The sequence below is a fragment of the Falco naumanni genome, chromosome 7 (assembly GCF_017639655.2).
Source record: "Falco naumanni isolate bFalNau1 chromosome 7, bFalNau1.pat, whole genome shotgun sequence".
Taxonomy (NCBI): Eukaryota; Metazoa; Chordata; class Aves; order Falconiformes; family Falconidae; genus Falco; species Falco naumanni.
Genome location: NC_054060.1, coordinates 17,063,719 through 17,089,709, shown reverse-complemented (window position 1 = coordinate 17,089,709; position 25,991 = coordinate 17,063,719). Strand labels below are relative to the sequence as shown.

Sequence of the window (25,991 nt, the reverse complement as noted above, 5' to 3'; positions counted from 1 at the left end):
GGCGGGGGTGCAGGACGACGGGCAAGACCCCACCACTCGCATCCCGTGGGGAGGACACGCGTGTCCCCGCCGACGGCCAGGGCAGGAGTGGAGTGAGGCCAGGCTCCGACGGCGGGGCTCCCCGCCCAAGCCCCTCCGCGCCCCCTGTTTCAGGCGCTACCGCGGGACTTCGAGCTCCAGGAGCGGAGCCTCGCGGAGCCGATGAAGCAGCGAGGCCCCCGGGGCTCCCGGGCGGTGCGCTAGCCCTCGCACGGGGGGAACCTCCGCAGGCCTTGGCCGTGAAGTGTGGGCAACAGCTCCCCGAGAAATAACCCCGGGGTTTAATTTCAGCTGGATCCCAGGCTGACTCCCCCCCCAGGACCCGTTACAGCCGCTGCTCCTGCAGCCCGCATTCCCCGTGGGGCTGGTGGCCCGCTGGCAGCGGGCTCCGGGCTCCCAGCAGGGAAGGCCCCTCAGAGCTTTAGGCGAAGCGAAGGAAGGGTGACGGATCCCCGTTACCGGCTCGGCACGGGTCGCGCCGGGGAGCCGCGCAGGGGAACGGTGTGCTCTCGCTCCGCGTCCCACCGGCGGCGGCTCGGCCGGGGCAGGTGCTCCAGCCCTGTCTCCCTCTCCATGCCAAAGACGCCCGGCCTCCGGGGCGAGCCCCGCCGCGGCAGGGACCTGCTTGCTGTCCCCGGGCCTCGCCGGGGCGAGGGGCCCCGACGGCGGAGCGGGGGGAAGCGGCGGCGGCCGGGGTGGCCTTTGTGCGCTGCCCGCCCGGTGCTCCCGGCGGCGGCCCCGCCGCTCTCCCGCGGCGAGCCCCGTCCCTCCCGCCGCTCGGCTCCGCGCACACGCTGCACTCTGCCCGGCGTGGTTCGTTATTGTTAATGGGCGAACAATAGGCACATCTGCCCTTTCTTCCAGCATAAAGGCACCTTAGCTAACGAGGGGGGCTGGCGGGTGGGCTTGCTTTTTCTTTCTCCTCCTCTTTCTTTTGAGGGGAAAAAAATAAAAGAAAACCAGAGGCACGTCCGGCTGCTGGGCTCTTCGGGGCATATGCTCGCCTTGCACCGCCGGGCACTGGCCCCGGGCCGCTCGGCGTCCCCGGCGGGGGCTGGAGGGGGGGGTCCCTCCCCATCGCTTTGCCTGGTTGGACCCAGCGGGATCTCGGGCGGCGACGGGGGGGGTGAGGGTGGAACGACACACACGACGACGGGACGACAGCTTGAGGGGGTGGGGGGGACGAGAGCTGAGGCGCAGGGGGTACCCCGGCTGGACCCGGGACGCAGCGCCGCTGGGCTCCCGGCTCCCGTGCCCAGGCCAGGTAACGGGAAGTTTCCCTGCAGGGGAGCGCAGAGGAGCGATCCCCGGGCCGGTGGGCGTGCGGGACACGGCGCGGGGTGCGGGGCACACGGCGGGCACGGCCCGCGGGCGCCCCCGGGCAGGGCGGTCTCAGCCCCGGAAGCTCACGGTGAGGTGAGGGTGAGGAGGCTCCGCGCTCACGGAAAACGTGGAGTCACCGAAGGGGCGGGGCGGGCGGCCCCAATACCCTTGAGCCGCCCGGTGGAGGCGGGGTGTGAGCCCGGCCCTTTGTGCCCGGCGGCAGCGTGTGTGGGTGAGGTGGGCGCTAGGGCCCGTGGGCACTCGGTGCGGGGGGTGGGGGTGGGCGCTAGGGCCCGGGGCGGCGGCGCGGGGCAGCGCAGCACCACCAACTCTGGGCGCTGCCGCGCGGGGCTCACCTCCTTAATAGGGGCGGTGACGTCACGGGGGGCGGGGGCGGGCGGTGCGGGGGCGGTGCGGGGGCGCCGCGCGCATGCGCCGGGCCGGCGGCCGCGCCGCTGCAGCAGCGGAGCGGTGTCCAAACGGCGGAGCGCAGTGAGAGCCATGGCTAGAGATGGCGAGGGACGCGGCCAGACACCCGCCGCGGCTGCGGAGCCTGGCCTGAGGGAGCGGGGGCCCTAAACCCACCGACGGCGTCATCCAACAACAGGAAAAAAACCCAAATAAATAAATTACAAAAAAAAAAGGGAAAAAAAATAAAAGGAACAGCCACCAGCCCGGCAGCAGCAGCACCGCCACCAGCCCACAGCGCCCGCCCGCCGCTGCCGGCCCGCGGGAAGAACCGGCCCGCGGCCGCCGCGAAGAGCTCCGGGACGCCCCGCCGCCCACCAGATAGATGTGCGGTCCAGCCGCCCGCACGGCCGACGATGAACGCGCAGCTGGCGATGGAGAACATCGGCGATCTGCACGGGGTGAGCCATGAGCCGGTGCCCGCCGCCGCTGACCTGATGAGCGGCAGCCCCCACCACCGGAGCGCGGTGGCCCACCGCGGCAGCCACCTGCCGGCCCACCCGCGCTCCATGGGCATGGCGTCCATCCTCGACGGCGGCGACTACCACCACCACCACCGGCCGCCCGACCACGCGCTGACGGGCCCCCTGCACCCCACCATGACCATGGCCTGCGAGACACCCCCCGGCATGAGCATGAGCAGCACCTACACCACGTTAACCCCTCTGCAGCCTCTACCTCCCATCTCGACGGTCTCGGACAAGTTCCCTCACCACCACCACCACCATCACCACCACCACCACCCCCACCAGCGGATACCGGGCAACGTGAGCGGCAGCTTCACGCTCATGCGGGACGAGAGGGGTCTGGCGTCTATGAACAATCTCTACACCCCCTACCATAAGGATGTTACCGGCATGGGGCAAAGCCTCTCTCCGTTGTCTGGATCGGGCCTGGGGAGCATCCACAACTCCCAGCAAGGGCTGCCCCACTACGCTCACCCCAGTGCCACCATGCCCGCCGAGAAAATGCTCACCCCAAACGGATTTGAAGCCCACCACCCTGCCATGTTAGCCAGGCATGGCGACCAACACCTCACCCCCACCTCCGCTGGCATGGTGCCTATCAACGGGATCCCACACCACCCCCATGCCCACTTGAACGCCCAGAGCCACGGGCAGATCCTGGGCTCTGCCAGGGAGCAAAACCCTTCTGTAACTGGTTCGCAGGTCAACAGTGGAAGTAATTCAGGGCAAATGGAAGAAATCAATACCAAAGAAGTAGCTCAGAGGATCACCACCGAGCTCAAGCGGTACAGCATCCCCCAGGCTATCTTCGCCCAGAGGGTGCTGTGCCGCTCCCAAGGGACCCTCTCAGACCTGCTGAGGAACCCCAAGCCTTGGAGCAAGCTCAAATCCGGCCGGGAGACCTTCCGCAGGATGTGGAAGTGGCTCCAGGAGCCGGAGTTTCAGCGGATGTCTGCTCTGCGGCTGGCAGGTGAGCCCGCTGCGGAGCGGTCGGGGCACGCCGGGGCCCCGGGCCTGGGCAGGCCGCCCCGCTCCCCGCCTGCCCCCGCCGAGCAGCCCCGGTCCCCCCCTCCGCCGCTCCGTTTCTCCTCTCTGCCCGCTCCCCCTCCAGGCTCCGCGCCCCTGGCCCCGGCCGGCTCCTCCGCGCCGCGCTCCCGGCTTCCAGACAAAGCCGAGCCGGGGCTCGGGCTGCGCACTGCGGCGGCCCGGCTCTCCCCGTGCGCCCGGGCGGGGCGCGCCCGCCAACCTCGCCCGTCTACGGCGGGTCGGCGCCCGGCGTGCCCGGTAACGGGGCGCCGCCGACACCCGCGCCGGCCGGCGGCAGCGCTTTCACCGGCGGCCGTCTGAGCGGCCAGGCCCGGTACGGCCCGCGGAGGGATGCGGCGGAGCCGCGGCAGCGCTCCGCCGAGGGGACTCGGTGCGCCTGCTTTGTGCGGGGGGCGGCGGCCCCGGGGCGGCGGCGGGCTCCGGTCGCAGTCTCCGGCGGGGCTGCGGGCCGGCGTCGCTCCGTGTCCCTTGCTCGGGCCGGGGTCGAATGCTGGGGCGGGGGTTCCCCACACACGGTGCGGGCCCGGCGTGCGACTGGTGGCTGAGAAGCGCTGTTGGCTGAAACAGTTAGGTTAGGGTTTATTTATTTTTTTTTTTTTACTGGTTGTAATAATCATTAGGCCGTGGAGTTAGAATTTCGTGTGGATGCCTCTGCATGAGACAGGCAGCCTGTGTCGCGGCTCCGCGCTGCTCCAGCGCCTCAGCACCCCTCAGTGTTCACCGGCTCGGTGTGCTCCCAGCGCGGCTCCCGCATTGTCTGCGGGGGCCGCCGTCCCGCCTGGTGCCCGGCCGCCCCGAGCCCGCCAGCCTGCGCTGCCAGCGCAGAGCCCGGGTTTAATACGCCGCGAGTGAGGGTTTGTTAATTAAGTGATAGGTCTCCATTAATTTGTCCCTGGAGAACGCGAGACAGTCAATCCGAGTTGGAGCCGGGGTCACTGAGCCGTTTCACAGACAAAAAACCGGGAAGGGCCAAATCTTTCCGCTCGCAAACGCACAAATGGTTCTGCGCTTTCGACTACCACGACGGGGGGAAGCGGCAACGGCTTCCCGACCGTGCGGGGCTCCGGCGCCGCCGCCGCCCTGCTCCTCGCCTGTTCTCCGCCACCCTTCTCGCTTCTGGAGCCGATGCGGCGGTAGGAAGGGCCCGTCGCGGGGTCTCCCTCCCTCTCCGGCCGGCCCTGCGGTGCACGCCGCTGGGAGGACGTTGCGCTCTTGGCTTCCACTCCTGCGGAGTCCGTTTCAAAGGTCTGGGAGCTCAGAAAATGCCCTTTCCTCCTTCCCTTCCTCAACAACTACCCCGCCAGGAGAAAGCTCTCGTCTTGCTGGTGCTACCCGGGAGTGGAGGATGGAGTTTGTGTTTCCAATATCCCCGTAACGATTGCTAAGGAGAACTTGTTTCGATTTGGAGCGTATTTTTACGACAATTCGGTCGACCTGAATCTCCGCTCATTTGCATAGATCGATACTGGAAACAACCCCTCGCTTCGGAGTCTGTTGGCATTCCCTCAGTGGCGCTGCCGGCCGGGGAGCTCTGCCAGCCCCGGCTGCGGGGCCGGGCAGGAGGGAGGTGGCAGCTCCGCCGGGGGCCGGCCGGGCTCTGCCCAGCTGCCGGGCCCGGAGAGGCCTATTGTTCGCTTCTGCCCTCAAACCGCCCCTTCCTCCGGCCGCCGCAGCGCTGCCCTCGCATAACCGGCTCCCGGTAATCCCGTTAGGGAGACAAAGCCTCATTATTCCGCCTTCCCTTTCCGATGCAACCTGAAAGCCGGCACCTTACAGAAACTGGCTCCCCGGGGCAAAACGGGGCGCGCGGCCCGGGGAGGCAGTGGGCGACCGTGGGTGTCGGGGAGGGACGGCCGTGGCCCAGCGTTCCGCAGCCCCTGGAGCCGAGGCGGCGCCGGGTTCCGCGGGGCGCTCCCCGCTCTGCCGGGGGCTCGGAGGCCTCGGCCGGCGCTGCCCCGCCTGGGCGCCGGCGGCCCCGCAGCACGTGGTCATTTGCATAGCGCCGCGTCCCAGCCAATGGGGGCGGCCCGCGGCGCCCCCCGCCCCGCCCCGCCCCGCGCAGGCAGCGCCGCGCTGCGCGCCCCTCCGCGCTGCCCGGCCGGCGCTGCAGGCAATCTGCGGTAAATGCATCAAGTATCGATTTTATTTTGTGCAGGTTTTAAATGTGTGATGATCTCGCTAAGTGGTAAAAATCTGTCCCAATTGATATTGATGTATGAACATCAATTCAAAATATCATAAATTACTCCAGCCGACGCAAATTAAATTTCACATCCAAATTATAACTGGCTCCCGGGCGTTTAGAAAATTATCAGGTAGATAAATACCCGGAGCGGTGCCCTCGCCGCCTTCGCCTCCTCCCTTTCTGATGTCCAGGAGGCGGTGAGGGGGATGGAGCCTGCTTATTTTAGGCCTCGCGGTCTCGCCCAGCACTTTATCTCGAGTATTTGCCCCTTCCAACCGCCTCTGGGGGATTCCTACCTCCCAGATTACAGAAGCTCCGACAAATAGAGGAAAAATTGGTAGTTACATGGAAGCAGGATTGAGGTCTTGACACTTCCTGGGCTGTCTCTTGAAATGTAAGCAGAACTGCTAATTGCAAAGCTGACCTCTTCCAGCCTCCATCTTATTCATCCCACCTTCTTTCTCCTCTCTGTTCTCTTTTCCTTTGTCTGCCCCCCTCTCTCTCCCCCTCTGGCGCTGAATATTTATCTATTTGGCCGTTTCTCCGTTAGTTAGTCTTCCTTCCCTCCCCCTGCCTTCCTGACATTCGGAAGGGCAGCAAAGGGGTACCGAAACAAATAAATACAATGTAAAGAAAATGTACAGCCCTTTGCAGCCTGCTGGGACTGCAGGGGGAATTTATTTCGGGTTATATTCTTGGGGGGGGGGGACACGGGGACACACTGACAGGAGGGGATAAGGAAGGCGAAACCCCACTCGTTCAGGGAAAAATGACCTGCTTGGAAAAAAAGACCTGCTTGGAGCCGTGTGCGCCGGCCCGGCTGGAAGCGCCCGAGGGAGAAACGCGGCAGCGGAAGGTTCCGGGAAGGGGCTCGGGGTGTGCGGGCTGCCGAGGCCTCCCCGACCGCGCACCGCTGCCCCAGCCCGCCCCGGGGCGCGGGGGAGCCGCGATCGCCGGTGGGGCTCGGGGAGCGGGGGGCGGCCCGGCCTGTTCCTCCGCAGCTGCTCGGCGCCTGCCCGCGCCCCGCTGCTGTTTTCCATAGATGCATGTCTTTTTCTCCCCTCCTCTTTTTCTCGCTCCCTGCCTCCCAACGTGAATCCTGGATAAGCTGGAAGCTTGGGAAGCCGGCGAGGAATTCTCGCCAGGTTAACTGTAAAGAAATCGATGCAGCCATCGGAGCGCTTTCCGCGTTAAATGTGAAATGTAACGCGCGCCGCCCGCGCCCCGCCGGCCGCCCCAGCCCGCCGGGGGAAGGTCGCCGCCGCCCCCGGCCGCGGTTGCCTCATTAGGGCCTGTTTAATATTTACCCGGCGGGGACTCTGCGTAAAAGCATTTGCATCAGGGAGGCGGAGGGCATCGACCGGGGGCTTCACCGCCGCCATCCCGAGCACGGCGCGGGCCCGGGGGCAAGGGCCTGCCCCTCCCCGCCCCGCGGGCCGCCCGGGCCCGGCTCCGCGCACCGTGGGCTGCGGCAGCGGCCCCTCCGCAAGGTGCCCCGACCCGGTGAGGCGGGAGGGCGGCCCCCAGCCCGCCCCCGGCGCTGGGAGCCGCGCTTGTTTGCCGGCCGCGTCCTTGCGGCGGGATTGATTTACAGCCCCTCGCACACAGCCGCGTTTACCCTTCGTTAATGTTTGCCCGGGGGGGGGAGGCGGAGCGGGGCCGGGCGACGGCCAGCCGCCTTCCTCTGCGCCGGGCCGGCCCCGCGCCCCGCCCCGCGGAGCCCCGCCGGCGGAGCGCTGCTCGGCCCGTGCCTCTTCTCTGTTCCTTCGTTTGTTTGTTTGTTTGTTTGTTTGTTTGTTTGTTTGTTTGTTTTAATTACCCGCCGCGTGGTAGGGAGGCGCCGGGTGGCCGTGCCCCGCTCCCCCCCTCGCTGCCATGTGGATGAAGTAGCCTGAAAGCGGGGCCGCTCCCGACCGCGAGCACCGACCGGGTCGCCCCGAGGGCCTGCACGGCCGGGCTGTGGGCGCGATGCCGGCATGACCCGGACCGTCTGTCCGCCCCGACCGGCCAGGGCCACCGAGGCGGCCGCAGCCCTCGCCACGTGCCTCCCTCCGTTCCCAGGGGCTCTGCGCCATCTACTGACCGCCGGTGGGCGGGAGCCGGCCCCGCCGGCCGGAGCCTCCTGCCCGCACCGGGCAGCGGCGGCGGCTGCCCCGGGCCTGGAGGCGGCGGCTCCGGCGAGCGCTGCGGGCCGGGCTGCTCCTGGCGGGGTGCGCTGCGCCGCTGCCCTGCGCCGCTGCCCGCGCGTCTCCGCCCGCTGCACGGCGCTTCCTCGGGCCGAGCGCGGGCGGCGTGCCCGGCGTCAGCACCGCGGACAGCTCCCGCCGGAACGGCCCCGCTCCCGGCACGGCCCCACTCCCCGTGCGTCCCCACTCCCGGGCGAGCCCCGCTCCCGGTACAGCCTCACTGAAGGTACGGCCCCACTCCCGGGCGAGCCCCGCGGCGGGCCGGGACGAAGCCAGCCCTCCCGTTGCGGGGCCGAGGCGGCCCGGAGCGCAGCCGCAGGGCTTTGCCGAGCCGCCCCACGGCTGCCGGCTGCGACGGGCAGCTACGCCGCATCGATCACGGGTCGGGCTGCGCCGCTGCGGGGCGGGCCGGGCTCTGTCCCCCCCTGGCTGCGTGCTCGGGCCGCCCGCGGGGGCAGCAGCGGGAGCGGGAGCGGCTGAGCCGGGCAGCGCGCCCCGGGGCTGGATTCCTTCATGCGGGTGCGTGGCCGGAGGGGAAACGACCCCCCAGCACTGTAACCGTGCGTGACCCTGCCCCGGGGGGGAGGATGGTGCCCCGGGAGGGAGGGGAGCGGCGGGGTGCCGGGGCTGAGCCCGCCGCAGGTGCCGCCGGCGGGAGCCCGGGCGCTGCCACCCGCCCGTCAGGCAGCCGGGAAGGTCGGGACAAAATTAACTGGGAACGCACAGGCCGGGAGCGCATCGGTGGCTGTGCTTGCACGCACCGGCAAGGCTCCGCCGCTCGTGCTTGGCTCGGGCAGCCTTCCCCCGTCCCCGGTGCAGCAGAAGTATCCCCGTGACCCCCGCACAGGGGGCGGGTTCGTTTGGAGGGGGACCCGAGGTGACTCCTAAGCGCAGGAACCGCCGCTGAAGCGCTGGTGGTTTTAACCTGAAGGCTGCAGGCATCGAGGGGAGTTTTCCCCCAGGACCGAGCGGGGACTTAGCGTGGCATCCTGTCGTGTACTTCCACGATCAAATCGATAAATGTTGATTCGCATTTCAAACATAAATCTATCTGGATTAATCGTATACTGACAGGGAAGCGACCAGTGCTTACTGGCTTTCTTCGGAAACGCCGCTTGCTTGAGCCATTTTGCTTAAGAGGAAGTCAGTTTTATGATGCTGAAGGAGTAATTTATAGGAACAATTTATTAGCTCAACAGTAGTTTTGATTTTTTCCCCATTGCAGGGCGATAGGAAATCTCCGTGGTAACATTTTACGTACAGCCCAAATGGCAATTAAAACGCAATGGATTGCTGTTCCGCAGGTGTGCCAGAGCTGCTGCGGATGGTGTAACCTCGGCGCTGGTGTGTGCAAGCCCTTTCTGGCGGACCATTAGCAATGCTGCTGCTTCAATTAGCTGCAAGTACTAAATCGGATGACACGGGGGCGTCTTCCTCAGCGACCTCCGCGCAGAAGCCGCTGCAGTCAACCCGCTCTGAGGTTGGGGGTGTTAAGGCGCAGCGATGCTGGCTGCATTGCTGCCTGCCTTGCTCTAGGTGCGTCGGTCAGAGGTGCGGGCGGGATTCCCGCGGGTGCGCAGCGCTCCCCGCGCAGGAGCGGGCTGCTGCGCCGCTGCCGTAACGCCCCCAGCACGGAGGGACTTCTTGATGTCATCGGCGCCGCGTTCATCGTCACTTGAGACACGGCTTGCTGTTCCGATTATGGTGTCGGAATTGGCTGCGGGCTCAGGAACCGGAGCGGGGAAAGCGGGAACGGGCAGGTAGGGCCTTGGGAAAGGAGCTGGCCGGGTCCCTGAGCCCGGCTGGCACCCTTAGCGCCCCGGGGAGGGTTTTGGATGCGTCGCGTCACTTCACCGCTCAGAGGCTCCATCCTCGGCGGCTGCAGCGGAGCCCTGGGCTGGGGCAGCAGAACGGGGCGCAACACCCGGGGCTCATCCGAGCGCGTCGGAACCCGCCCCGGGGGCTTCACCCCCGCCGCGCCGCTCAGCGAGGCTCTGCCGCAGCCCCGTGCGGACCCCGTGCAGCTCCGCAGCAGCCTGTGCGCTGCGCACCCGCGCAGGAGCGCGCGGGGCGGAGCGGCCGGTGCTCCCGGGGCAGCGCGGAGCGGTGCGGTGCGGTGCGGAGCGGAGCGGACAGCGCTGCCCAGCCGGGCAGTGCGGAGCGGGCGGTGTTTCTTGGCGGAGCGGTGCGAGGCGGCCGGTGCTCCCCGGCTGGGCCGTGCGGCGCGGTGCGGTGCGGCGCTGTGGGGTGCGGTGCGGTGCAGTGCGACGCTGTGCGGTGCGGTGCTGTGGGGTGCAGTGCAGTGCGGCGCTGTGCAGTGCAGTGCGGCGCTGTGGGGTGCGGTGCGGCGCGGTGCTGTGGGATGCGGTGCGGCGCTGTGTGGTGCGGTGCGGTGCAGTGCGGCGCTGTGTGGTGCGGTGCAGTGTGGCGCTGTGCGGTGCGGTGCGCGCCCCCCGCTGTGCAGCGGCGAGCAGCGGGCGCCACCCAGGGGCCGGGGGCTGCCTGTGCCGCTGAGGCGGGGGGGGGGATGGGGCCGAGAAGAACTAACACGATTAAAATATTGATGTAGTCTCAAGAATCGTTCATTAAGGCAATTTAATCTTTGCTATTAAATGTCCTTTCAATTCATTTGGGGTAATTAAGATGCAGTTTAAGTGATTAAATTCTAATTACTTATGCTAGACAAAGAAATATTTGTCACAGTAATATGGTTAACTAAAGACCCAGCTAAAGAAATTTAACATCTACTTGAAATGATATCGCAGGAAAATCGGGTGCTTTCCCTGGACTGATCCACTTAGTGCCATATTCTGTAGTGGTGATGTCAGCTCACTCAAGTGGTCACAAATCCATCAACACCACAAGTTTGTGTAAACCCCAAAGTGTTGAGTCAGTGCTCCGCAGTCACATTCACTTAATTATTCCAGGGGCAGCAAATGAAGGTCGTTCATTTTAATACATTGTGCAGGAGCGAGATGTTTACCATTCAGTCTCAGCTGGGATCCGTGTGCTGCCAGGCTGCTGTCGGCCTGTGAGCCTCCCATACAGGGACGTGTTTTTACCTCTTTTCATGGTATGAAATAACAAAACTGTTGCCTGGGCTCGATGGCAGAGAAATAAGATACAAATCAACTGACCTCGGAGTAGATGGCTACACCTGCACTCTAAAGAAGTGTAAATACAAATTGCTAGAGAGACAAGTGCAAAATGCTGAATGGTGCCAGGAGTAATGAGAAATAATTTAGCATGGGAGCAGACATTTCGGAATAGCACATACTGTCTTCAGTTGAAAGGGGAAAGTTTTGGGGAGCAACCAACAAACATGCAGGCTTTCGTCACTGCCATGGGAATGGCCTTATCCTACAGCAGGCTGGTGCTTTGGGGAATGCTCTTTGCAGCATCAATGCTATCTGCTACCTGCTACGGTGGCAGCACACAGCCACGAGCTGCCCCGATGTGCAGCGGCTTTGTCTCACACAGCACCTTGCTAGTGATCCTGTCTCCCAGGCACCTGTGAAGGCCCTGGGGCAGTGACAAGCAGGATGGGGCAGCCCAGGGGACCACCAAATGGCGACCTGTCATAGTGAATGGCACACAGGAGCTGTGGTTACTCATCCAGGCCAAACAGATCCACTCGCTTTGAGTTCTCATGGTGAAGTCTGCCCTCAGGTATGTGTCTAATAGGCCCCTTATCTTCTTCTCATGTTCCCCCAAATACAAAGTTTTTGATAATTAGGAAAGAAGATCTGCCATCTGTGTGTCTGCACACTCCAGAGGTGTTATTCACATGATAAGGATGGAGCTTATCACTCTTTATTATATATTATCATCACCTTGAATTTACCATAAACTTTTGGCTACTTGCTTCCACCGAGCTGTTGTAGCCAGCAAGATTAGGGCTATCTCTGACGGCCAAAGTCCTTATGCAGTTTCAACCTCCTATGGAAATCCTGCAGCCTTTTCCACCCAAAGGTAGAGCCTCCTTCGGAGGAATATTCTCCAGGAGAGCTTGTACCAGCAAAGAGTTTTTACTCTCTGAAAAACGTTGTTGGGTATCTTGTGATGTTTTGAAACTAGAAGCAGATACTTTAGAAAGACATTCCCAGGGACTTAGTGGGCACAGTTCAGGCCCAGCCTTTATAGACCTGGCACAATAGATATGAGCAAATACACATAAGGAGAGAATTCCAAGAAGGTTTTTTATGTCTCTAAGACGTGTCCCGTACACATGAAATTGGGATAGCTAAATGACTAGGCTTTGCAAGAGGAGGGGGAAAAGATGATAATCACAAAACTTTTGAGAACTCTCTCAAGTCAGTCTGAAATACTTCTCCTCTCCTATGACACATGCAGAAATGCAGGACTGTTGTCAGCACTTCTTTAAGCTGGGCTGCATCAATTATTTTGTGGGGTTTTCCCACTTGTGGGAAGGGTGACTGCTCTGAACCCAGAACAATGAAGCTGTTGGCTTGTAAGCTCTTCATTGCTTTCTGGGAACCTCGCACAGGAGTCTTTGAAAGAAGCATAAAGCAGTTGCTTTTTCTCCTGCCTGTCAGAAGCAAATATAATGCTCATGAATGGTAAGGGTGAGACAGTCCTCAAAACAAGACCAGTCCGGTGAGGGTGGTGCTGAGGAGCCCAGAGCTCAGTGCTGATTTTACCTTCTGATGTGTAGCCACCAGAAAGTGCCTCCTCAGGCAAGACAGAGCCGAGCCCACAGGTGTGAGAGATCCCCAATCCTCCTTGCTCCCCAGAATGAACATCTCGGCTACAAAACGGGTTTCTACAGATTGTTCTGTCTGTAGCGTCCAGCTCAACCTTCCAAGCACGGCACCAATTGCTGTCAAATAATATATCAAATGTGACAGAAATTAGCGTGGTGTGAACTGGTTCATGGGGAGCTGAACCAAGACCGCCACCTCATCTTGTACAGGGCATTCGATGGCCATCAAGTAATAATGGCTTGTGGTCAGCAGTGACCTGGGCCAGAGCTGGAAATGTGACCTGTCACTTCAGGGTGAGAGGCCCTGTACCACATCGCTGGTGGCCAGCACACTGTCTCCTCTTCATGTCAACCAGGCTCGGCATTCCGCAGGGCTGGGGAGGTTATCATGTGTGCATCTCTCCGCTGCTGGTCTGGACCCCCTGTAGGTACAGGCAGAGAGGAAAAGGGCTGCCTGTAGGTGGGCACCCACTGTGCGCATCACCTTCCTCCTCCTTGGGGCGAGCAGGCTCGTGCCACGGCACCGGTGGGATTGTCCACTTCCCTTCCCAGGGGAGCTGCAATGCCATGCTGGTGCGGGGCGCTTGGGCAGGGTGCTCCCCTGCTGCCACCCAGGGTCCCTGCTCCCTTTCCAGCCACCTTGTACAGAAAAAACCCCGGTTCTGCCCATCGCGTGTGCCTGTCCGGGAGCTACAGGAGCTGCTGCTGGCAGCTGGTGAGCGGTGTGACACGTCGGAACACGTGGCCGCTGCCTTAGCCTCTTTGGGGTGTGTGTCCCCAAACCAAACCAGCGGAGAGCAGGTTGATGGAGGGTATTGCTTGTTTTGTTCTTTGCTTCTGGTTTTCAGAAAGGAAAATTCATGTTGGCCAGATACAGCTAGGCACATATGTACGCACCAAGCACTCCTGAAAATCAATTTATGGTAATCAGGGCTTTTTCCTTAGATTTTTAAAAGAAATCCACAGTCTAGGGATGAAAGACTAGATCAAGCGTCAGGGTTAACACCTGGGCTTACTGTAATCTTGACTTTTAGACTGACAGAACGGTGTAGTTCACATCACAGGTGGGCAAAACACCCTCTTCGCTATCAACCTAAAGATGCAATTAGTGCGTTTTCATAGGGGACGTGATCCTGCTCACACCTCTGGCAGAGCAGGACTGATCCCACCGTGCCGCACGGAGCCAGGCCAGCTGGGTGCTGCAGGAGGGGGTGGCAGATGGTGGAGCTGCAGCCATGAGAGCCCGTTTGGTACCGCGCACAGGCAGCCGGGCCTCCATGAGATACACAGAGCTTACAAGGTTTGGCAAGTTACCTTAGCCAAATCCCTCGGGCAACTGAGAAGGAACAAAGGGAGACAAAAATAGATTGATGGACTGTATCAGGAGGATTGCAAGTGTCAAAGATATCTGTTGCTCAGGGCAGAGGAAGATGGAAGTGACTGGAAGAGGCCAGAGTTCAGCAGTGGATTTATACGGCTCCTTGTGGCACTGATAATATTACATTGTCATATCTGCACATGTGTTGCCAGAGTCAAAGCGACTCTTTCTTCATCCTCTGCTTGGCTTTTTTCTTAACTAGACTTTCTTAAGGCTTTTTCAAAAGGCATCACAAGGGGCATGTCTCAGCCGGGGCAGCCCAGAGAGCAGGCGCACGGCTGTCACGGTGGGGAGCCAGGGCAGCCTCGGGGGAGCACAGCACCCCGCAAAGCACCCAGGTCCAGCTTCTGTGCTGCAGGAGAGGGTCCTCTCACAGCGCTCACAGGCAGGGGCACGTGAAGGACATCAGTGCAAATTACTTCTATTATCTTCTGCTGCGTAAAATAAAATCCAGGTGAAGGTGTGGGATAAACAGTTTTGAAGACAGGCTCTGGTGTCTGCCCAGAAAAGGGTTTTGGTCGGTGCCTCTGGAGCCTCCGCTGCAGTGGCCACCCTGGCTGGCAGTAGAGGAGGAACTGGCCCAGGCAGACATAGCTGCCTGGTGGGAGCGTGTCCTGGGCTGAGCACAGGGTGCTGGCACTGGCCCGGGTGGCCCCCGTTTGCCAGCCCCCGCAGTGCGAGCTGGCCAGCCGCCGTGCCTGCTCTGGGTATCTGCTCACATTGGAGCAGATTTTCTCCCGTGGTATACATTTGTTCTCTGGCAAGCTGGAAGCTACAATTTATTATTAAAATTGATTGGCTCCAGTGCAGGAAAAACGATCGTAAGGAAACCCTATTACGGTTTTTCATTATCACCATTATTTATTTTTAAGTGCTATTAATATTCCTGGGTCTGGACAAGGCAGAAGATGAGAGGTGGTGTTCACCCTTGCTGCTCACGGCCCCAGGCCGGCAGTGCTGTCTGCAAGGGCTCTTTGAGCAATTAAGCATATTGGAAAATTTTTGCCCTCAACCTACCTCTGGCAAATGCTAACAGGGGTAGAGCTGAAAAGGAAACAGCTTTCACGTTGCCTGAAAATGATCTGGTTTTTGAAGGCATTCCCAGTCTCCCTGAGGTGGAAAAAGGCTCTGCTGGTGTGCGGCTCAGCCAGCACCGGTGGCGCGGGAGGACCCAGCATCCAGACCGGGCTGGGCTGCCTCGGTTTCACCTGTTGGTGCTGAGCCATGGTCTGGCAGGGACCGGACCTGTTGCCGGTGGGTCTTTGTGTCTCGAATAAGGTCCCAAACTGTAACTGAGTCAGTGCCTCACTCTCAGCCAACACATCCCTAGTCCTTAGCTGGGAGCAGGAGAACTCCATCCAGCTTGGATGTGAGGACGAGAACTATCTCATTCTGTAAGCTGACCTAGAGCGTACCTTCACCGGCTCCCACCTGGTGTGGACCAAGCCTCAGGAGACCAGCATCCCTGCATGATACTTTGTTAAAAATGTTAAAATGTTAAAAAATGAAGTCTGTGTTGGCCAGCGGGAGGAAGGGATGGCTCCCAGCTTCTCCAGGGAGCACTATGGGAACCTTACCACTCGCTTTCTGATGGGCTTGACTGAACTGAAGCTTTATGTGCAAAACACTAAAATTGGTTTATTTGTATCACAGACTGGATAGGATTTATTTTTTCTGCCCAGCAATAAGCACTTTTGTCTCTTACCCCCATGATGTTACTAGCGGTAATTATGAGGTCTCTGATACAACTGAAGTTGAGGAACAAGGTGTAACTCTTGAGACATTCTAAGGAAATAATTATTCAGGAACATTACATTTCAGGAGATGAGCACAAGCTCAGGAAGACAATGTGTTAAGCGAGTTAGCTTCACAATAGGTGGTTGGGGGTTTCTTTATTCTCTGTGATTTCAGAGAACTCGTGTACTAGTTTGTGATTGAAACCCAGAGGTTTGCACCACTGATTGACCTAGCTGTGTATCTACTGCTGTGACCTCATTTGTGCCATGACAATTCCTGCTGAAGCGCTGTACGGTGCTGGCTCAGCTCACATTATTTGCATAGTTAAGATTTTGTGACAAACAATGATCTGGGCAGAGAATCTAGGTAAAAGATTTGTGTAGTCGTTGAAAAAGGAAGATGTAAAGCAGCGTGGCCAGAAATGAAGTGTTAGGCACAGCAAACAGCACCGGCATTTGGTTGGTTTCTTTTCCTGCATGAGCCCATTAGCAGGGGCAGCGTCAGAACGTGAAGCGGTCGCAGAGCTGAACTTCTGCGGCTGCTTTCACAGGAACTTCTGATCATCAAATGGTGAGATGTTTATAAAGGACTGAGATGCTGGTGGTGCCTTCTTTGCTCCGCATTCCTAATATTTGTCGGTAAATAACAGACTATTCTTGCAAAAGTATTTTCAAGCCTGGAGTTATTGACTTTAACTTCCAATGGGGATGCAGAATTATTCCGGCAGGCACTGTTCCCCACAGTGAGTTCAGCAGCTTAACTTCAGTGGGGGCTCGCTTGCATGAGAAAACCTGTTTTTCAGCCCAGAAGCTTCACAGTGTTTTAGAGATCAGGATGTAACTTCAAAGCACTCTTCAAAGGTTTTCAGATAAAAATAACCGTGGAAGATATGGGTTTGGCATCCCAGACCATTTGATTGATGTGTCACTGCTTATGAAAGAACCTGTAGCTGGAATATATATTATTAGGAGCTCTTCAAAAGATTCACCTCAGAGGGGGCTGAGACGCTGGCGTCTCGTCCCTGCCTGCCTGGGCCAGAAGAAGGTGCCTTTGCATCTCCTGGATCTTTCTGTCTGATCCATGTGGTTGCTGTTTCTCTTAAGTACAAAAGGTGGATGACTATTTTTAGACCTCCCTTGAGCAATTATGCCAAGGCTGGCTCTCGGTTGCAATAAAAGATGTAGGAAGGACCTTTGGTGAAGTAATCTGCTGCTTTCATTCCAAGAACCGCCAAATAGGTGGAGACACTGCACAAAATTCTTCATATAATCAGCACTGATCTCCACAGAAATCAGGACTAGACAGGCACATAGACAGAACATCCACATTACCTTCAGAAATACATCTCTAAACCAGCATTAAAGGACATTGTTAGAGAAAAAAGGGGAAACAGACAACTTCAGACTCTTTTGAAAGCAAGACAGAGCAATCTCTCCTCCGAAGGAAACCTTTATCCTAGGGAAATGCTAACAAGATGAGCTGGCAGACAGTCAAAGGCTGGTGGGGGGATCTGGGAGCCACCCTCCCATCCCAGTTGGATCCTGCCTGGCAGGCGATCTGCAAGGCAGATTTCTAATTGCAAGCACCCTTTAATAACATAGAGCAAAATAAAAGCCAGAAAGGGAAAGAAGGGATGTGAGGTAAAACAAGATGAAATTCTATAAGGAATATTTATTTACTGCACCGTTGTTCTTAATGTCACATGGTTTGTTTTGTTCAGAATACATAATCATCTGGCCTGTAAGACTGTAGTAGCATCCTGCTTTCTCCCAGTTCCTTATTTCTTGGCCAATAAAAGCTACAAAAATGTGTTGACAACAAATAATGAAGGTGAAAAAGGTGGCCAAGTTCAACTCTATTGCTCAATGAATTTCCACTCTACCTTATAGGAATATTGCATAGTTAAATTCCCAGCACTAATGGGTGTTATTACAACGTAGGCTCTCGGTAGTAGCATTGGATGAGTTTTAACAGGCAACAACAAAGGTATTCCCTAACTTCTATTCCTTGTATTTGTTATAGTTTATAATAAGTGAGAAAATTAAATGTCACGCATCCTCTCCAAATGCAGAAGCTGACACGAATGGTCCTTTCCCCCCAGTTTGCCCTGTACCATGTGCCCCTGCGGTCCTCTGCCTGCCCTCTCTAACCATCCTCCCTTTTCTTGCAGCGTGCAAGAGGAAAGAACAGGAGCACGGGAAGGATAGAGGGAACACACCCAAAAAGCCTCGGTTGGTCTTCACGGATGTCCAGCGTCGAACTCTACATGCAATATTCAAGGAAAATAAGCGTCCATCCAAAGAATTACAAATCACCATTTCCCAGCAGCTCGGGTTGGAGCTGAGCACCGTCAGCAACTTTTTCATGAATGCACGGAGGAGGAGTCTGGATAAGTGGCAAGACGAGGGCAGCTCCAATTCAGGCAACTCATCTTCTTCATCAAGCACTTGTACCAAAGCATGAAGGAATAACCACGAACTAAACCTCGGTGGAAAAGCTTTAAAAATAAATAAATAAATAAAGACAGACCAGGACCTCAAGATAGCAGGTTTATACTTAGAACTATTTGAAAAAAATGTTATTTATAAGTCCAAAGAAACCAAAGACTTATTTCACCTGCATTATGACTTTGTTCTAAGACACACACTTTAGTAGGACGACGACTTGCAAAAAATGGAGAGGAAGAAGAAGGCGAAACGGAGGGAATGAAACGGAATGCAAAGAGAAGAGAAACAGACCACTGGTCTTACACCTTTGCCCATTATCATCTTCACCGTACTTGGCTGTTTAGTGGTTTGGAGCATAGTGATTTCTTGTCATTGAACAGACATCTCTTCAGATACGGCTCTTCACTTCCACAGCAATTGCCATGAAGGTGTATCGTGTATCCATACTGTGTACACACCGGTGGTTAGGGACTTAGTCAGGGCTGGTCTTCAGAGAGGGTTGTGCCATGGCATGACTGACAAAGCGTGGAGTCGTCTGAATTCATTTGAACGGTAGTGTGATTTTTGCTGTTTCTTGGTTTGAACTTACCCAGTGCAACGCCTGGAAACGAGTTCAAACTAAGCAAAGAAATTTTGAATGGTACCTAAACCAGTGCATTCTCTTTGTTTGTTAAGGAATGTTCAGATTTAAGAAAGGAAAACTATTCCATCCATAAAAAAAAAAAAATCGACTAGCTACCAAAGAACACATTTAATAATTATATTGCAGGTATTTTATTGCAATGATTTTAATATTCCAAAGCTATTTTTACACAAAATACTATGTAGAGTTATAGGTATAAACTAATCTAACTGTATAACACATAAAACTTGTATTCAAGACTGTTATTTGCAATTAGTAAAACCACGTTATTGTTTCTTTCCGTGATTGGCAAGAAAGAATGTCATCAAAGAAGATCGCAGCCCCTGTCGGAGCACAGGTACTGATCATGGGATGCCACTTCCACTGAAGCCAGCCAGCCTTTTTGCCACTGGCTTCAATGGGAGCAAACCAAGGAGCCATTCGAGCCATGTGTAAGGCAGCGGGGTCCTTAGTCGTGCACATTGCCATGTTGCATCGTGCCAGGCTGGCACTGCCACCCACCCACTGAGCAGTGCTGGTGGCATGGCGTGTGCTGCCATGTGCATGGCTCAGCTCTGCCATCGAGCCTGTGAACCGGAGACCCGAGGCATTCTGTATGCAAAAGGGAAAAGAATTGCAAAATGTAAAACCACAGGGCTCAGTGTTTGATCAATACTCATTGACATTCGTGAGCAGTTTTTTTTTACCTATTGACTTTACCAGGCAAAGGAGTAGCAACAGCTTTGAAGGCTTGTGGTCTTTTCCTATTGAAAACAGCGGTACAACACCAGTTAGCGTTGGAGGGAGGAGCTCTGGCATTGCTTTTGGAAGGCTGAATCCTGGTGCCTCTGAAGTCAATAGCCAAATTCCCATGACACCGAGATACAGCCTGACATTTTGTGGCTTCATATCTGTGCGTAGCAGGCTGAGCTTTTGTCCTGTGCATTCTTTCTTGCTCATCTATTAATCAGGATAATGCATGAAATAGTTCAAAGTTTGTAGCGGAAAAGCTTTGAATGCTCTGTTGCTAACAGACCCGTAGAAGAAAAATCATCCCATTCCTACTCTGATAAAAAGAAAAGCGTGCAACATCTGCATATTAAATTTTAGTGTAAGGCAAAAATAGGCTTTAAAAACCATACGTGTGCCTGTTATATTTCTAACCGGTGTTTCAAATGACTGTAGTAATTCTGCTAGGTATATTAAATTCCAAAGTAACTAAATATGCAGGTATAGGCCCAATACAAGGATTAGAAATAGGTAATCTTACTTACAGCCTTTTTTAAAAAAAGAAAAAAAGAAGAGAGAGAAAGGAAAATTCAAGGTAAACTAGAATCTAACCGCCATCACCGATAGCAGATACTGGGTTTGGGGATGAAGCCCACTCAGAGTGCTAGCAATGCCAAATTGAAGCAACTTGTAGCACCAGTTATTTCCCAAGAGGACAGGGTCTAGTCAAGGTTCAGGGTATACAGTTAATTTCCAGTAAGTGTTCAGAATACAGCTGAAAATATCTCTTTATTAAAATAAAGTGAAATAAAACCAAGATTTTTGGCACTGAATATTTCTCCACATTTCCGTACGTCAAACCCACTTCAAGACTGACAAAGCAATTGTCTATGAAAATGTAATCTGTGAGGTTTTTGAGTCTCTAGCTTACCTTAAATTTTAGCAAGCTTTCTTTTAAAGTGTTCCATCCCCCCGGAGACGTAATTGACATGGGAACATTAATAAGCTCACATATAAAATATCTTATGAATGCAGTCTCGTTAGTGTAAGGTTAATAAAGGACAGTGATAACTAACATTTTAGTTTTTTCCAGCATAACACTGCTTTGTAACGTACCTATAGTTTAGAAAAGAAAGCCTTATTTATTTAAAACTTGAGAATTTAAAAATGCAGGGAAATTCAAAGTACATTGCCGCATTTTTTAGTATTTCCATTGTATTGTCTTTAGAGACTACTTGCTGAAACCAAAGAGAACTTTCATACCAGCATTAAATTTGCACCCAATATGCAATTTCAGGATCTCTGATACACACACATGCAAGCCCCCAAATAGGTCTGTGTATATATACACACACACACGCATTGTTATGGGGTGTATGTATGTATACACGCACACACATATACCCACACACACTAAAACTGATGCACAAGTTCTAGATTTTAATTGTTTTGCTTTTTTTACATGTCTCTCTAAGTATATATAGACTTTCTTTTTTTTTTTTTTTTTTTAATAAGCCATTAGGAACAAAACCACTCTTCCCATAAGCAATATGCGCCTCATACTCTGAATAGGCAAAGAACACACTTTTCTTTAATTCCTTTCGAAACATGAAGCAAATAACTATGGAACTGCTCATTCTACCTGTCAAGTTGTTTTACCTCTGAGCAGACTGCCCGGCCGCACCGCCTGAAGCACGGAGAGGTTACCCAGTGCTCCCTGGCTCAGAGCCTTGCCGTTCCACAGCAGGGCATCCTCGAAGGGCAGCGTCCTGCGGGTGCTGCGCCTCCCGTCACACAGGAAAGCTTGCCTCTGGCACGTTAGTCTTAGTCTTTTGGTTCACTTCATTCCTGACAAGACAGAAATTAGTTTCAAATTCAACAGAAGGACCTAAAAATCTGCCAGGAAGGGTTAGGAGAGGGAGCAGAACCTGAAACCGTTTGGCAGCATCGGGAGATGGGGCTTCAGTCGCAGGTGGCTCTGCGGGCGAGAGGGCATTAGGAACGCGCATTCGGCTCATAGGCTGCATCCAAACCTGACCGCAGTGACCCACGAGGGGAGGCTGGCCAAGAGGTGAACTGTCCGCATCCATCCCCATTGTAAATGGCATTATTAGCTTTCCAGGAAAAAAAATAAAATTAAAAAAAAAATAAAAATTCAGACCGACCTGTACGGCTCCGTTAGCCCCCTCATTGCTTTCCAGGGGCCTCAGCCTCCTCTCCTTACTCAGGTAAAGCAAACCCACCGAGAGCGAGCAAGCCAGCAACAGGGCTTTCGCTTGAGTATTTGCTCCTGCTCCAGCCCATGCCAGAAGCAAATTCCCAAGTGGCTGAAGCGGCCAGGGGTGCCCGGGTGCCCCGACACGGGACCAGCCCCCGGGCTGCCCGCGGGCACCGCTCTTCTCCTGAGAGGGATTTCAGGATAAGGCTGCGGTGGCGGCGGGTGCTGCTGCGGGGGCTGCCGCTGCCCGGAGGGCTCGGAAACACTGCTGAGCTTATACCAAAGAGTCTTAGGACACCTCTCCTCACCTGAGTTGTAAACAAGACATTTTTACCCCGCAAAATGGTCCTTCTTTCTACTACTCTTCCTCCTATTCTCCTCCTCCTTCTCCTCCTTTGTACATAAGGATGAAAACTATGCATTTAGCAAACAAAGAGAAAGCACTTACCCTTTTCTATCTCGCTGCGTTTGGGTGCATTCAAAGGCCCAGGGGCTAATTTTGAGACTTTGCTTAGCCTCCTGGTTTATTATTGTGGTGTGGTTAGCTTTACAATACATTTGGTAACTATTTGCTAAAGACAAAGAAGCAAAAGGTAAGGAATAGCTACTTCCACGTGTTAAAAAAAAAAAAAAAAAGAAAAAAAAAAGAAAAAAAAAGTGTGTAAAGATCTACTATTTATAGTGTGAACCAAAGACGCTACCTCACTCGATTTCCATTGGTGATTTTAATCACATTGATGATACCAAAGAATACCAAAGATTTTTCGTGCATGGCCTCAGTCTGGAAAGGGAACTCATCCTCCTTCTTACCCCCGTCCCCCTGATCCCCCTTCCTCACCTTCACTCAGTGTGTAACCTTGTCTTCATTCTTAATGGTAACGCTACTAACCTTACGAATACTTCTCTTGCTACAACTGCTACTACTGACGATGATAAGGATAATAATAATAATAATACTAAAGCTCTAGGCAAACATGTTGCAAACTTTGTAAACTCATAGGACGAGTGCCTTGCTTGAACCAAAGTGTTAAACCGCTGTTGACCTCTTTATCTCTCACCTTATACTCTTTGAATACCTCAGCCTGTTAGAAAGGCCACTAATGAAAAAAGGAATAATTCTTCACCGTGGTGCTTTTTGCCGTGCAACCATGCAATGAAACTTTCTTTGATACCAAAGGAAAATATTTTTTTCCACTTTCTTGCTGACAAACCAAAGGTTCCCTCTTCTTTCCCCCAAAGCAGCTTGAGTCCCTCAGCCCAGACAGGCCGTGCATTGCTTTTACCAATTCCTCCAAATACCTCATAGTAATAAATCTTTAGGGTTATGTTGTATAGAGAGTCTATGTGATAAGGCAGAACTTACTAGTTTGATAATTGTTAAGGTTACTTACAAAAAGCTTTATAATTCTTATTTATTTTGTAGGGGTTGTTTTGTTTGTATATTCCTTTTATATCATTCGGTTTGGGTTTGGGTTTCTTCTTTTTTCCTTTTTTTTTTTTTGGCAGAACTTCTCTGTTATACTCAAGGAAGATCTTATTCCTGGGAATGTTTCAAAGTGGGTGAAGATCGCTGTTTGCAATGAATGCGAGAAAGGGAAACATGGCTTTGATTTCTTTTGTTTCAACGAGGATGCTTTGTGTTCGCTAGTCGATGTTCTTTTCACAGGGTAAAAAAAAAATATTCTCTGCTGTGATAAATGGTTCCTATTTTTTCTCTATAATGTGCTGTGACTTTTAATTTAATTACATTTTGTATACGCTTATTTAATCACTGCTTTAATTTATGACTATGTAGTTTAACAAAAAAAAAAATAATTGTATATAGTAGATTCAAAAATGGCCAAAGCTTTATGTTACAATCTTTTCATTCTTGATGCCGAGATGAACTGAAGGAGAGTGCTTCTCTTGACTGCAGGGTGTATCTTCAGCCTTGTCTTGGCATGCACTTCCACCCGTGTTACAAACACTGCCAGGTTACCCCCCCCGGGCCTCCCTTCCCCCCGACTTGTACATGCCAAAATGAGTGTTTCAAGGTAGTACTTTTGTCACTTAGAAAGCAGAAAGGCATTAATAGTGTGTTTTTCCTTTAATTTATTTGTCTTTTTCTAGAAAGGTTGCTTTGTGGGTGAAACCCACACATCCAAAGAATTTAAAAGTCGTTTAATGTTGAAAAGCACTGGCATTTGTGAGAGACTTTGCTGAGTTTTTGTTTTCCTTCGCCATTCGCACGGGTAGCGCAAGTAGCGGGCGTAAGCCTTGGGAGAAAAGCTAACTTGAATTTGGAAACCTTGCTCATGGAAAGGCCTTGGCCAGCGCCCCAGGGCCCGCGGGGGGGGCGGCCGAGGGGCGGCGGGTGATGGGGTGCTGTGGGGGAGCCCAGCTCGAGAGCTGGCGAGGGCTGAGGACACCCGCGGGCCACTGCCGTGTCACCTGCTCTCCAGCCAGGGTCCGCAGGCACGGAGGGGTCGGGGTCTGCGGGGCGCAGCCAGGTCCGCCGGGAGCTGCGGCCGCATCCAGGCTCAGGGACCGCGGCAGCAGTGCGGTGCCCCGGCTGCGGGTGAGGGGGAAGGGACCTGTGCAGCATCCCTCTGAGGGGTCCAGGCACTGTGCCTGCCCCTGGCCCCCCCCAGGTCCAGGGAGGAAAAAGCAGTTTTGAGTTGAAAAGCAAAAAAAAAAAAAAAAAAAAAAAAGGAGTAATGACAATGATAATTCTGCAAAGCTGATGATGGCATCATGGCACAGAATATAGGATGCCACTCACCTGTATTTTATTTTGCATAAAGAATAGACTCTGTTTCAACTAAATGTTGTGTACTGACATGGTTTGTGATGGCTGTAAATATTTCCTTTCCCCACACAGTAGCTGAGCTCCAGATGTACCTTGTTTTCCTTTGGGGGGATAGCGGAGGGGTTGAGGGAGGGAAGGACAAGGGCAGGGTTTGAGCTTTTGGTCAAAAGTTACGCTTTCTAGATACATTTTTATACTTCAAGTATTGAAACGGGGCAATAAAGACGCTCTGAAATGCAGGATCATTAAATGGTCTGTCAGTAAGCGTTGGCTAAGTGTCTGCTTTGAATACATAAGCTAATGCTGTGCAATGAGTTACGCTTCACGTGGAGGGGGGAGACAAAGTGTTAGGCTCCAAATCCGGCACAAGCCATCGAGCACTGGACAGAACTGTGCTTGGGAAGACACAGTTTCTTTTCCTGTTCCCGTAGTTTGATTTTTCACGGTCTGTTCTGCTTTTATTGCATCCTCACCGTGGAACCGCGTTAGTTTTGCAGTCTGAACCGAACAACAGTATTAAATGAAAATAAACGTTCAAGCATTGTCTTTTACTTGCTTTGGTAGTTGTCTTCATCCCCCCTGCCCGCAGCCCAGCCCCAGCCGAGCTGCGGCCTGGGTCCCTGGGTCCCCGGGCCCCCGGCCCCCCTGCGCCCCGCGCCCCTGCCACCGCCACCTTAGCTCCATCCGCCGCCGCAGAGAGGGTGCCAGAGACAATCACAGCTCCCGGACCTGTAGAGGTAGGAAATCTTCCAAGAGCAAGAGGGAGTTCTTCCAGAGCAATGAAACAAAACTAAACAAGACAAAAAAAAAAAAAAGAAAAAAAAAGAAAAAAAGAAAAAAAAAACACAAAAAGAAAACAAAGCAAAGATTTCGATAAAAGACAACTTTGCTGTCATTTTTAGTTTGCCCATTAGGAAGCAGTAGTAGTTTATGCGTTGCATCTGCATTTCAGACTAAGTGATTATTGTACCTAATTACGGTTGATTGCTAATATTTCCTCAATCTCTCTCTTAGTCAAGAGCTTCTTCTTCTGTATTTTTGTGTGTAGCGAGGACAAGTGTGATGCGCTAGGCATTATTCTGGTTTGGTTATGAGTATCTCCTGTACTGCGTTAAAGATTTCCTTCAGTTACTTATTTTAAGCTTTGCTACTGTTCTCACTTTATGCCGTGCAATATCATCTGCTGTGTTTGCTAAGCAAAAAAAAAAAAAAAAAGAAAAAGAAAAAAAAAAAAGAAAAAAAGCAAGTGATGATGTCATCATGCTTTTCAGTGTTACAATGTTTCAGCGTTACAATGTTTCGGCGTTTATGTAGTCACAAAAATGTAGTAAATAAAAGGTTGGATTTTCCAGCACTTTAAATTTAGACATCTCTTGCCTTCTTGTGTTTCCCCGCGGGCGGCAGGGGGCGGGGAGGGGGGGGAGCTCCGGGGCAGCCCCAGGGGCCGGGCAGCCAGGGACACTCGGGGACGGGGAGACGGGGAGGGGGGGACGGGTTCGGGGGGCACGAAACGGCACCTCGGGCTCCCCAGCGCTGCATCTTCTGACCTCCAGCCGGGCTGGGGCTGCAGCTCCCTGTCCCCATCCTCGGGCTCCCCGTCCCCGGGCTCCCCACCCCCATCCGCAGGCTCCTCG

General features: G+C 54.6%; 1 protein-coding gene and 1 long non-coding RNA gene across 2 annotated transcripts; one reads left to right on the top strand and one right to left on the bottom strand.

Moving 5' to 3' along the window:
• Positions 1-1,812: 1,812 nt before the first annotated feature.
• ONECUT1 (one cut homeobox 1) lies at positions 1,813-25,722 on the top strand. The gene is made up of 2 exons (XM_040601375.1): positions 1,813-3,267; positions 17,724-25,722. Exons 1-2 carry the CDS (start codon positions 2,187-2,189, stop codon positions 18,014-18,016), a joined length of 1,374 nt encoding a protein of 457 aa, XP_040457309.1. The 5' UTR covers positions 1,813-2,186; the 3' UTR covers positions 18,017-25,722.
• LOC121091490 lies at positions 6,169-7,630 on the bottom strand. Its single transcript, XR_005828946.1, has 2 exons — positions 6,837-7,630; positions 6,169-6,679 (listed from the first exon to the last, which is right to left on the bottom strand). It is a non-coding gene; the product is annotated as an uncharacterized LOC121091490 (long non-coding RNA).
• Positions 25,723-25,991: the final 269 nt, after the last annotated feature.